Raw genomic sequence first — 12,632 nt, forward strand, 5'->3', positions numbered from 1 at the left:
CTGACTCACAGCCACTCCAGCTTGTGCAAGTCCTTGAACACTCCTGGCATCAATACTATTATCTTGTTGTAACTCAGGTACCTGAAAAAAATGAATAAAATGTTACCTTACTCTATATTTGACACATGAAACTAACAAGCAAAGCTAAGCCTGGATTTAGAGTCGGTCAGAAGCTTATACTCAGTCATTAGCATTATGCTAAATTTGAAAACATTTTATTAATCTAAATGCTAATTTACTTGCTTATTTTGTAAACTTTTAGTTCAATAAAGTTCAACATCTGAATTGATGGTTCTGTTAAGAATTATTCAAGTAGTTTGACATGGTGAATATATGGGTGAAGATTGTTTGTCTTTCCTCTTGTCATGTTCTCTCTTAAAAAAACAATATTGAGCAAATGTCAAGTACATATCAAACAAACAAATGTGACACAGAAGAATACAGCACCTCTAAATAACCAGGGATGGTCAAAAACTCAATGAAACAGCTTTGTCTCACCTGACATTCAGCTTGTCTTGTGTAGGAAGCTACAAATATCAATCTGAAAGGTGTCAGTTTTGGAAGAGAAGTTTTCTTTCTTGTTTAGTACCCTCTCAGTCCATGCTGATGAATAACAACTCTGTATAGACAGTGACACTGCTGCCTAGTTTGTGAGACACTTGATAATTTGAACCAATTTTCTTCCAGATTAGTCTAACATTTTGGGTTATATGGGTAAAAATTCAATAAAATCTGCTGTTTCAAAGAAATAATGGACAAATTATGTTTCATTTAAGGTTTCAGAATGGCTCTGAAACCTAAAGAATCTTATAGAAAAATATGGACTATAATTAAAGTCAAAAGCAATCACTTAAACAAGTTCTTCCAACTCTCCTGGAGCGTGTTGTCAAGGTGAAACTGCCTTATAGACATTTATTTAAATATTACTGAAGCTGAATATATGCACTTCAGTCTGTCTGCAAGCAGAAATTCTGAATAAATCGTGCAGCCACTTCCTCTGTTTAAAATCATTCAAATTTCTTTTTTTTTTAAACATTAAGTATAAAAAGGAACCACACAAATAAAAGTCTAAATGTGCATAACATGCATGAATATGATGAATGTACGTTAAGGTCTAACCAGAACTGTACCCAAACCTCCTAATTATTTTTATTATTCAATGTAAATTGTACATTGACAATATCAATTACTGTACTTCCCAGTCATCTAAGATGTATTTTAGTCTTCATCTCTATATTACAGTAAAGAGGTTTTGCATCGCTGAAGAGCAGCAGATCAAATGGGTAAGAAAAAGAGAGGATGTCATTTTCTTTGAGAAAGGTACATTTAATAAAGCAAGAATTTCTGGCCTCTCTGGCCTATCCAAGGACATCTTCAAAGTGAGATACAAAAAGAAAAATGTAATGAAAGGTGGAGAAAATACACCTTCACATAGATAGGTCATTGCAGGTTTACAACATATTCTTGTTATCTCAGATTTCTGTAAAGTTGTCCAGGTTATCTTCAAATCCTCGTGGATTCGACATTCAGTGTTTTATCAATGTCATCCGCCTCCAGGTGGGGGAGGGTTGAACAGTTAAAGTTTAATGATGAAAGGTGTGTTTTTCAGCATATAGTTATAGATTTTTTTTTTCAATTTGTGTTTCTTTCTGTCTTTTTTGTCTGGGTAAAACACTACATTTTTCGTCACAGCCTTTACACATTGAATAACTAATCAAGCCCTGCAGTAAATGTATCCACTGAGCCCTGAAACTCTTTGACCGCTACTTCTTGAGGGATTACCCTTTAGCTGATTACTCTTTCTTTCCAGTAATTTCCAAGCTCTGCTCCAGCCTCAGTTTTTTCCTCTTTGAACACCAGCCAGCTTTGCTCCTCCTTACTCGCCTCCCTATCTCTGTGAAAACCAGCCTGTGTCGCCTGTCGGCTCTGCTCATTCATCTACAGCCACCAGAAAAGTAAGCTCTGCACCAGTTCAGATTTTGGCATCCTGCTGACACCTTGACTCACAGAAAATCTCTCCAGCTCAACCTGGACTGCACCTTCAGTTCTTTGTGATGGTATTTTTTAAACAATCAAACCTTTTTGGAGGTGCTTAGTTAAATGTACACACAGCCAAAGCCATCTTGAACGGCTCATATTTGTTAGAATAGCTTGTCAAGAAGATGATTCTGTGCATACCTCATAGTTTGAGCAAATGGGTTACAGTGTCATAAATCAAAAAAATATTTATTTCCATTTCAGACACAAAAATCTTTTTAAAAAACCAAATCCACTTTTCAAAGTTATAAAATCATTTTATGCTTCAGTTCTTACCAGTATTGTTACTCTGACACAGACGTACATCAACAACTAGTTTACCTGTTTCAATAAGCAACTAATCAATTAATCACACGATAAATTAAAATGAGCTCAATAATCTCCAATCTTACAATTAAGTTTTGTTTATTTAATGTGTTGTTCCATTTTTAGTGGTTTTTGTTTACATTTTATTTATTGTTTTTCATTTAAATCTGCTGTAGTCAACTTTTATTTATTTACTTACAAAGTCATTCAAGTTACCTCCATACTCACACCTGCTTTACTTGACCATTAGTAACAATTTATTCATTCACAATAATGGCTCACATTATAAATAACTTACAGAGCTGGGAATATCTGCCATCTGCTCTTATGCAAGTCACAACTAAAATATGCTGCAGTTTCACTTTTTATTTATTGTTTTTACTGAGTAAATAAATAAAATATATACATTTTATATACATTTCTGAACATTCAGTTTTGTTTATTTTGCACAAACACTGACAGGAAAAAAAGACGTACATCTTCAGATGTGCAGTCACAGAGTACATAAAAGTAAAAACAACATATTTCCTTCAAGAAAACCTTTCCACTGTCATACTGCTGACATCAGCAGTTTGTTTCATAATCTGTGACTGTGAAGAGTTTTGAATAGAATACCCTGTTTTTGTCTTCTCTCCTCACTGCATTAAACCTCTTCAGCTTTTTCCCATAGCTGAATCTGTAAGACCAGGGGCGCTCACTTCACAGCTTACTATGTTATAATTTAGTGGTAAATATTTATCCACAACCTGCGGTTAGAAATATCTGTTTTGTCAAAAAATTGTGGCTGTGAGCACCGGTGGTTGCCAATGTGATGTAATTTATCTATTAATAGTACAGAACCTATTTGGTCAAAGAAGCTCTTCTTTATACGTTTTATACCTTTTATATGCATTAAACCGTAAATGTTTTTATTTAGCAGTTCATATCAAAACTGCTAAAAAAAAGTTAGGAATATAAATAGTCTATTAGAACTAGAATAATAAGGAGTTCATGTCTCTCACTTGTGATATTTAATACTTCTACCTCCCAGGAATCAGAGCTGACAAGCTACTGTGGTCATGTTTTATGAAATAAGAGTTAGATTTTAATCCAAAAGGAACTTATTCTTGCAAAAAACATTTATAATTTGAGGTTAGAATGGTTAGAATCAGAATAGTGACAGAGATGTTAAAAGTTACAATAATCTAATCACAATAAGCATATAGTAATCAGAAAAACTATAACTTTACTCACAGTCTTGTTAGATTATGAAGCCCTCTGAATGCATCAGGATTCACATCTTTAATATTGTTGTGCTGTAAATATCTACAAAAGAAGCACAGAAACGTCTTGAGGTTGATGAATTAATGAGTAAACAAAATGAGGCACAGGTTCATTCCCAAAGAAAGCATGGATGGGCTGACTGACAAAGAACTCTGCAGCAAGGCCTAAATTAAGGGGTAATATCCTAGTTAAGGGGTAGTTTGTTGGATATTGGAATTATATTTTACTAACAACTGTTCATCTTGTTTATGAAAACACAATGGACATTTTAAATCTATTTAAACCCGCAATCCCAACAATGCCAAACAGGTTCTGGCAAAGGATTAGACCTGTCCTCACAGTGACACTGTGCAAGCTTGATAAACAGCACAAGTCAGTGGCAAATGCATCTATATGCACAGCAGAACAATCAACTCTACCAGCATGCCCAACAGCCTTCCAAGGTTCATTATGTCTCCTGCACATGGTTTCAGTAACTTCAGATTATGTATATGTGAAGAGAGGATGATGGAAACTCACAGTTTCTGTAGGCTTTGGTAGTTAAAGAATCCTTTTGCTTTCAGCCTGTGAAGTCTGTTTCTTTGTAAGGACCTAAGAAATAAGAAGGAATTGTGATCATGTTGGTGTGCAGACCGATTAACAACTTTCATAAAAAATTATTAAATTAATTAAAGCCTGACCAAACTGTTAAGCAGCCAGGATTTCTTCTCGATTGTGTTATGTAGCAGCTGAAAACTTCAATATATTTTAATGGGATTTTATGTGGCAAACCAGCACAAAGTAATGCATGTCAGCAAAGTGGAAGGAAATGATACATTAATTAGAAAATCTTTCGGAGTAAAAAGGTGAACATTTTACAATTGCATCCGGCCTCCCTGAGTAAATGCATTGAAGAACCACAATTTCCATATTGAATTTCTCTACCAGCTTTGCCAGCTAGACAAAAGTTGATTTCATCTTTGTGAAATAGCTCAGTTCCAGTCAGATTGGATTTAGCTCTAGACTTTGACTAAGCCCCTATAATACATGCATCGCATTGTGGCTGTGGTTGGTAAATTTGAAGTAAAACAAAATTCAGTCTTTCACTCAAATGGTCTGAATACAAAAGCTTGCTTTGTAAAAAGTTTGAAAACAGTGTTTAATTTTCCTTCCACAATTATGCACTATTTTGAGTTGGTCTTTCACATAAAACAAAAATTCAAATAAAATTCAAATAGCCCTTGCTTTATCAAAACCATTAAAAATACCTCAAACAAATGATCTTTTTCTATCTCCATTTGCAAAAGATGAAATTTTCATTCTACATTCTTAACATGTCACCTTTTTCTGATGTTGTCTTATTGAACATATGGAAAGGCAAAAATAACATCAGACAGAAAATTTCAAATGATTTATCACACAAGCACCAAAGGAGCCTCATGAATAATGATACTTTTTTTAACACTTGGTCATCTGTAAAACAGCGGAAACCCTGACTTCTTTTAAATCGCAACTAAAAACACACTTGTTTAGAGTTTCATTTGAAATGTAATATGTAACAATGTATTGTCTATTATATGTTGCATGACTTTGTGTTCTTGTGTTTATGATGTAAAGCACTTTGAAATGCCTTGCTGAAATGTGCTATACAAATACAATTTGATTGATTGATTGATTGATTGATCAGTTAGAAAATTAAAATCATAAACATGCTACACCTGGTCAAACTGCTGATCTATCTTATAAACCCAGTTTTATCAAGAGACTCCCAATTTTCCAGTTGATTCAGTTTTTGCTTCCAAACCTTTGAATGGATTGGAATGTCACTAAAGTGTAATTTCATCACTTGTAGTTATTCCAGACTTTTGGACGTGTTCACTTGTGGATTCTGGGGAAATTATAACACAGTCAAACGCAGCATTTTGACTTTTTCACACAAAGACCACCAACAGGCATGCTTTTGTAAAGGACAGGGAGGGAAGTAATGTCAATAGGACTCCACTTTAGACATTTTATCTTTTCAATTTCCCATTGCAATGCAATATTTATCCACCATTTTGAACAACAAGTTTTTAAAAATGTATTATTTATTTCTGCTTAGGTTTTTTTCATTTCAAAATATGGTTTTCACATGGACAAAGACATATGCTCCATTGCTTTTTGCAGCATTCAATATCTGCTATAATGTGAGATAAGGTCAGCTGGAGAGCTGCTTACATCCTGGAGTTACACATTCTGTTTTTCAGAAACCCAATAAATGTTGAAAGAGGAGTTTACACTCTCAAGCTGATAAGAAATTTTGCAGATTCACAGTTTTGTTGAAAACATTCAGAGTGCAATAGCACAGCCAGATCGACTGCTGTTTATGGCAGAAGTACAGATTTTAGCAGCAGTAGGTGCAGAGCAATTGAAAATCAACAGACTGGAGGTGCCTGGTGTTGATTCTGTATAATAAAATCATTGATTCAAAAGGGGTGCATTTAAAATATCAGGATTATAAAGCTCATCAATCAGTGAAGTCATTCATTCTGTGAATCAGCAGGGGTCAAACAAGTGCCTCTCATTTCAGGATGAAGACAGTGGTTATAGCACATTCCTCTCTGAACACTCGAGTAAAATTGGTTCCTCCATATATAATTCAGAACTAAAGAAGGCCTTAATTAAAAAGAGAATTTGAAGACGGAAAAACATTTTAAAAAGTGTACAACATGAAGGCATTCCCAGATAAAATGATCTAAAAACAGAAACTAAGCAGGGCTGGAAGTCTTTTACTGTGTCATGATTAGATTTGATTGCAATTTTTGGTGCCACAATTTGATCAAATCAATCTTCAATTCATTCATAATGATTTCTGCTTCAATCTATAAGCACATAAAGGGTCCTCAAGGTCATTCTGCTCTGCAATGCATGATGACCAATGGAGACATTAAAGTGTCTTATTTGCATTTGCTGAGTTTTGAATAATATTCAGAGCTTATATGGAATTATTCCCTCCCTGCATCCTCTGTTTTGTTGTAGCAAAAATCAATTCACATTCACAATTCACCTGTGAATATCAGGATTCTTGTGTGAATCAATTTTTTGGCACACTGCTAAAACTAAACTACAAAAGCTAGGAAGAAAATGGAAAACCAGCATCTGTACAAACACTTAACCAATAATGATTTCAACCTAACAAGAAGGGGACAAAAACACACAATAATATAAACAAAAGCCAACATGGAAAAGATTTAGCTGCTGATCAAATTCATTTTAGTATCTAATCATGCCTGCAGCTATCTTAAAGCACTGCCAACAGCAAGACATCAGCAGTGACATTTAGGAAGCAATTGTTATTGGAAGGATTATGAAGTCATTTCCAAATAATCTGAAGTCCATCATTCTACAGTGACATAGATTATTTCTAAGTGGAAGCCATTAGAGACAGCTGTCAATCTTCTCCAAAGTGGACATGCCAGAAAATTCACCCCGTCAGACAAGCAATGTTCAGAAAATGACAAAAGCTCAGCAGCTGTAGTTCCAGCTAAAACTCTTGCTCTTTTTTTCACATTTTGTAGCAGAGTATATTTTAAACAAAGCATCAATTTTGAAACAGAACTGCCTGAAAAAATGATCCAGTCAAGTTTCCAGCCTAACCTTGAAACCCCGCTGAGGGACCGCAAGTGAGCCGTGCAACAAACACGTCAACTTCAACTTTTCAGCCTCCACATAGTCATAACAGAATGACAAAGTCATACAGATACTTTGATATTGTTGCCAATGAGATTATTTAAGTGACTGGATAATTATTTTACACTTTTCCTTTTTTGTTGTTTAACTGAAGGTGGAATCTGTTGTGTTTTGTGCACTTCAGACTAGATTTACAATTCATTGTTAGTCAGTCTGCTCATCACCTCCTCGTTCTGCTTGATTTTTATTTCCCTTCAGTGCTCCATCTTGAATTTCTCCCATTGAGGTTGATTTCTTTAGGTAAATCTATGAACAAAAGGAGTTGCTGTGAACAATTGATGTTGATTTATTGCGCTGTTTACAAATTGCAATCTGTCTATACGGTTGTAGTTTGGAAATGGCAGCAGAGGAATTAAATGAAGCCATTCAGTCCATTTTGTTTGCACTTCCAAATATTAAACAATTAAAATTCGAGAATGAAAAACGTTTAAAACATTTTAGTTACAATGCTTCATTGAGCTACAGTGCATTACATACCTCATGGCCAAAAGCAATGAGGTCCAATTGTTTAAAACTTCAACAGAGTCCACACCTCCAACAATCGATCATTTCTCAATAAAGGCCTGATTTTTCGCAAGCCAAACTTTAGTTTGATTCGTAAAACCCTAAATCTAAAACTGTGAATGTATTTTTTTTTCAGATGACTGAATTGATCATGTTTAGATTCCTCTCCACTGAAACTGTTAAATCCTGAAGAAAAATCTTTTTATTTGATTTGTATAAGAAATTGTGGTTAATTCAGTTGTCTGTGTAACATAATTATCTCCATTACGCAATAGTAAAAGTGAAAAAACATGTCAAGGTAAGACTTTACTTCTTTGTTCTTGAATAAGTTTTTCAGCAATGACAGGCCCTCCTCTTTCTCCCCAACATGGGTTCCTTGAGGGCAGACATCCATGACAACACTTCCAAAAATAAATGACAGTGAAAGCTTTTGATGAATGACTTGTTGAGCTTTATGAAGCTGAAAAAAGGCCATCCCTAAAACAGAAGGGGTTATTTTCCACTCACATAACGGTGACATTTATCGCCACTACGGGGATCTCTCGGAGCTGAGCGCTGTCACAGTCCAGCTCCAGGTCTCGGCACTGGCAGAGCTCAGGAACGACACCCAGCACTGCGAGACAGGAAAAGGACATCAGAGGACATGTCAATCAAATGGTCATCCTGCAGAGCCATGAGTGGAGCTGCTTGCAGGAATGACAACCTGCTGAAGAACGAAAGGTTACAAATTAAACCACCAGGCAAGAAAAAAGTAAAGTAGATTTTTTACAAAAAATTGGCTTAATTATTAGGTTATAAACAATTACAGTTTGGATCTGACCTTTTAAATTTGGAGGATGTAATTAACTAAAAGAGGATATTTATTTATCTCAGTGGGTAGAAATCCATCACACCTGGAAGTATTTAAAGACAAAATGAGCCACAAAGTTGATGAAAGGTTTTATTTGAACAGTAAATTTTATTATACATAATTACACAATTTCAATCAATCAAGTTTATTTGCATAACACATTTCATATGTTTCAGTTCGAGGTAAAGTTTCTAAAATAAATGGACTTTTCAATAATAACAATAGTATTCTAATTTATTGATTAGGAATTATGTGATCTTGGACAAATAATTCTAAACAGTAAACTGCCTTAGTGATGAGTTTTTGTGACTTAGTGACTTTATGAAACCTCAACTGACTTCAATCAATACATTCTATTTTGTTCTAATTTCTGGTCAGGTTTCCTAATAATTATTAGAGCATAAAAAAGACTTACAATAAACAAGTAATGTCATCAAAATGAGACACATCGCTCGGGAGCGAAAGTCCCATCTCTTATTTTAATTCATGATTTTTAAATAGCTAATTCATACTGTGTCCCAGTTGGCTACAAGTATAGTTCAGCTTAACACCTGACTGCTTCATATGAAAATAGCAACAACCATTTCAGGTGCAAGATGAAAAAAGGTTGCAAAATGCATGCAACTGCTTGTGCAATATATTGTTGCTGAAAGGCAATTGGTAAAAAATTTTTATGCAATTTTGCATTGATGAATACTTTAATGTGGGTCCTGAGCATATCAGCTTTATTGATTCTCAAATGTGTATCCAAAGCGGATAGAAGGGAAGCCAAATAAGGTCGAATAATCACAGGGATAATCAACATGTTGATTACAAATTTAGACAAATCTATTTGGTTTAAATTGTGCGTGTTGCAAATGTGCTCTGAATAAAAAAAACATCCAATTCAGCTCCATATGCCTGATGCATCCAGCATGAAAGTTTTGAAGAGTTTGAGGTGAAAAAAAAAAAATCAAACAGCTGCAAATGAAAAGCTCCAAAATGGAAACAAAAAATGAATGAACAAACAAAATAAAACAAAAAGAACCTCAGTCGATGTCCATAGCCTTGATTTTATGTATGGGTATTTTTATTTTGAGCTTTGAGATAAACACTGCAGAAAATCCCCAACATGAATACCTAAATTGTTGTGACCGTTTCCACAATGCTCCGATTACACAACATGCCTTTTTAAGGGCATAAGCTGGTATGGCCAAATCTGTCAAAGGTAATGTAGAAACAAGCTTCTTATGTGCTGAAAATATTCTCAGATTACAGTTTTACAAAACAAAGTGTAGAAGCAGAGACAGCCAAAATCTTTTTTAAGCTTTACATTTTCAAGGAAACAACCCTTAACCCAAACCAGAGAAAAAAAAGAAAAGAAGAAAAAGAAGTCAGACAAAGCAAAGATTGCTAAAAATACAAAAGACTCAAAATAAAGAAACATCAAGTAAAGCAGGATGTAGATGCATTTCTAGAGTCTAAATACATATATGTTCAGTACATGATGGTTTCTTCATGTCTGTTTCTATTCATTTTTCTGAAAACTACATACTTTTACATACTTACAGAATGTAACTTTTTGTATGAAACTGCACACAGATAAGTATGTAGTTTCTTATCTATATCATGAAAAAAAACATAAAAAGTTGTGTAACTTTTTGTTTGAAAATATTTAATACAGAAAGTGTCATCTAATCCAAATATCAAAGCAAATTTCTTAGAGCAGACATAGAAATAAAACCATTTTATTTTGAAAGCTGATGCCTTCGGGAGGTTTTAAACAAATAATTGCCTCAAGATTCAAAAAATCATAATGGAAAGATTTTAAATCAATTACACATCAATAAATTAAAATTAGATCCTAAAATAAGTTGCACTAAAACTGGTAGCACACAGCCATACAGACTTTTCTATATATGGCTAGACAGGAGCACTTAAAAAAGATTCCTCTCCAGCATGTTTTATCGTAGTCAGTCCAATCTTTACTGTGCGAAAAGAAATGCAATAATTTTTATCACTGTCCAAACAGCCGCTGGCCTGACCGCAATAAGTGTAAGCAATTATGGCTGGAGGTCCATTCACACTAAGCAGATAAGAGATTACAGCTGTTCTAGTAGTAATTGAGGGTACAGCAGCTGGGGAATCTTTCACTGGCAATAAATGAGTTGGCTGTTTGAAATAAACAGCTGATGGCCCCAAACCTCACTGTGCTGCGGTGGACCAGCCGCAGATGGAAGGCAGCCAATTTAATTTTGGTTTCACGACACAAAAAAATAACAATCAAGTTTGAGCTTCGTGTTGCTGGGAAAATATTCCTGAAGTGTAAATTTAACATCAGATGACACTGCATATCCATCCATTACAATTAATAATAAGTTTCAAACATATAAAGTCATTTATACTCTGTGGGGAAATATAAATTTATTTCTACCACAGTAAAAAGTGTCACATTAAAAGTTAAAATTATAACCTTGGGAGGGAATAGATTGTATGTGCATTGTAAAGATTTAAGTTTGTGTTTCATATTTTTTCCAGGATGCCTGAACAACTATAGATATCTATTAAACCAACAATTTCTGAATAAATATTCGTCTTGCACACTGATTATTTTCTACAATTCATTAAAATTCGTCCTGAACAATAGTTTTGGGGCCATTTAAGATTTTCCTTGGATTTTTGGGCCTTGAGAAACTAATGTGCAGTTTGCTTAGAAAAATAAGTAAATTGGGCCACAAAATAAAATTGGGATTAAAAAAAAGATAGGAAACAACTGAGAATATACAATCTGAAAGAAGGTAAATGTGTTGTAATCTTCTAATCCTCCATATTAAATATTGAGTGTTTTACTCTACTCATATATATATGAGTATATATAAAATAAAAAAAAAATTCCCTTCTCACCCACCGCGGGTGGTTCTTATCCTCTGAGCTCGGGTCCTCTACCAGAGGCCTGGAGCTTGAGGGTTCTGCGCAGTATCTTGGCTGTGCCAAGGACTGCACATTTCTGGACTGAGATGTCTGATGTTGTTCCTGGGATCTGTATATATATATATATATATATATATATATATATATATATATATATATATATATATATATATATATATATATATATATATATTTTTTTTTTTTAAGGCCTCTTGTTTGCAGTCATGACACAACATGACGCAGCAGAAAACAAAATGACTCATCTGAATAATGAAACATTATTTTCAAAAAAGGTTATTAATGATCATATAGACCGGCTCAGTTCAGCTCCACTTTAAAATTTCAAAACACATTTTAGACATGTTTATAATTTTTTTTATCTTCAAGGTAAAAAAAATTAAATAAAAAATTGAAAAAAGAATCTCTGGAGACATAAATTGCATTTTTTATCATCCATATCTCCAGATCTGGTGACTAACAAAACATTTTTTTTATTACTTGAAAGTCTGACATAGGAAATAAAATATGTGTGTTATAAGATACACCTTGCTGGTACGGTTCAGAACTGCTTTGGACTGGATAAGTGAAATGCTGAATCATTTTAAAATTCTTCAGTACAGAAAATGGTCCAATGTTTGGAGTAAATCTTGAACAGAATTTTTTTGACAAGCAGACAAAAATGTAACATTTTCACTGTTCAGGAAAAATATAGCTCTGACAACGGAGACAAATTTTACTAAGTTTGTAACTGTATATTTGAACAACTTTATGCAATGTGAAGAGAAGAGTAGGAAACTTAGAGCCAATATGGTTCTAACATGTTTACTCTGAGAATGCTTTGTAATGAACACATTATACCTTTAACTGCCTGATTTCTAAGCAGAGAAAGCCCAAATTTCTATAGCTAAAAAACAACAATGGATCTCCAAATATAAACCCCCTGAAAAGTTGAGGCAAAATAAAACAAAAAACGGAAACCAGGATTTTCTGACAAACATAGTTGAAGGAACAGAAGAAAATAAAAACAAACTAAGGCATTGGGCTTGTTTTCTTC

The 12,632-nt window shown here is 34.1% G+C and overlaps 1 protein-coding gene across 1 annotated transcript in view; it reads right to left on the reverse strand.

The window, feature by feature from the left end:
* LOC129360477 (relaxin receptor 1-like) overlaps positions 1–12,632 on the reverse strand; it is a 100,693-nt gene that overhangs the window by 23,514 nt on the left and 64,547 nt on the right. The window contains exons 4-7 of the mRNA XM_055030745.1: positions 8,326–8,431; positions 4,126–4,197; positions 3,577–3,648; positions 10–81 (exon numbers count right to left, since the gene is read on the reverse strand). Coding sequence (XP_054886720.1) covers positions 10–81; positions 3,577–3,648; positions 4,126–4,197; positions 8,326–8,431 — 322 coding nt within the window. The remainder of the gene's footprint in view (positions 1–9; positions 82–3,576; positions 3,649–4,125; positions 4,198–8,325; positions 8,432–12,632) is intronic.

Source organism: Poeciliopsis prolifica, unplaced genomic scaffold, assembly GCF_027474105.1.
Source record: "Poeciliopsis prolifica strain line A6 unplaced genomic scaffold, Auburn_PproV2 SCAFFOLD006, whole genome shotgun sequence".
Classification (NCBI taxonomy): Eukaryota; Metazoa; Chordata; class Actinopteri; order Cyprinodontiformes; family Poeciliidae; genus Poeciliopsis; species Poeciliopsis prolifica.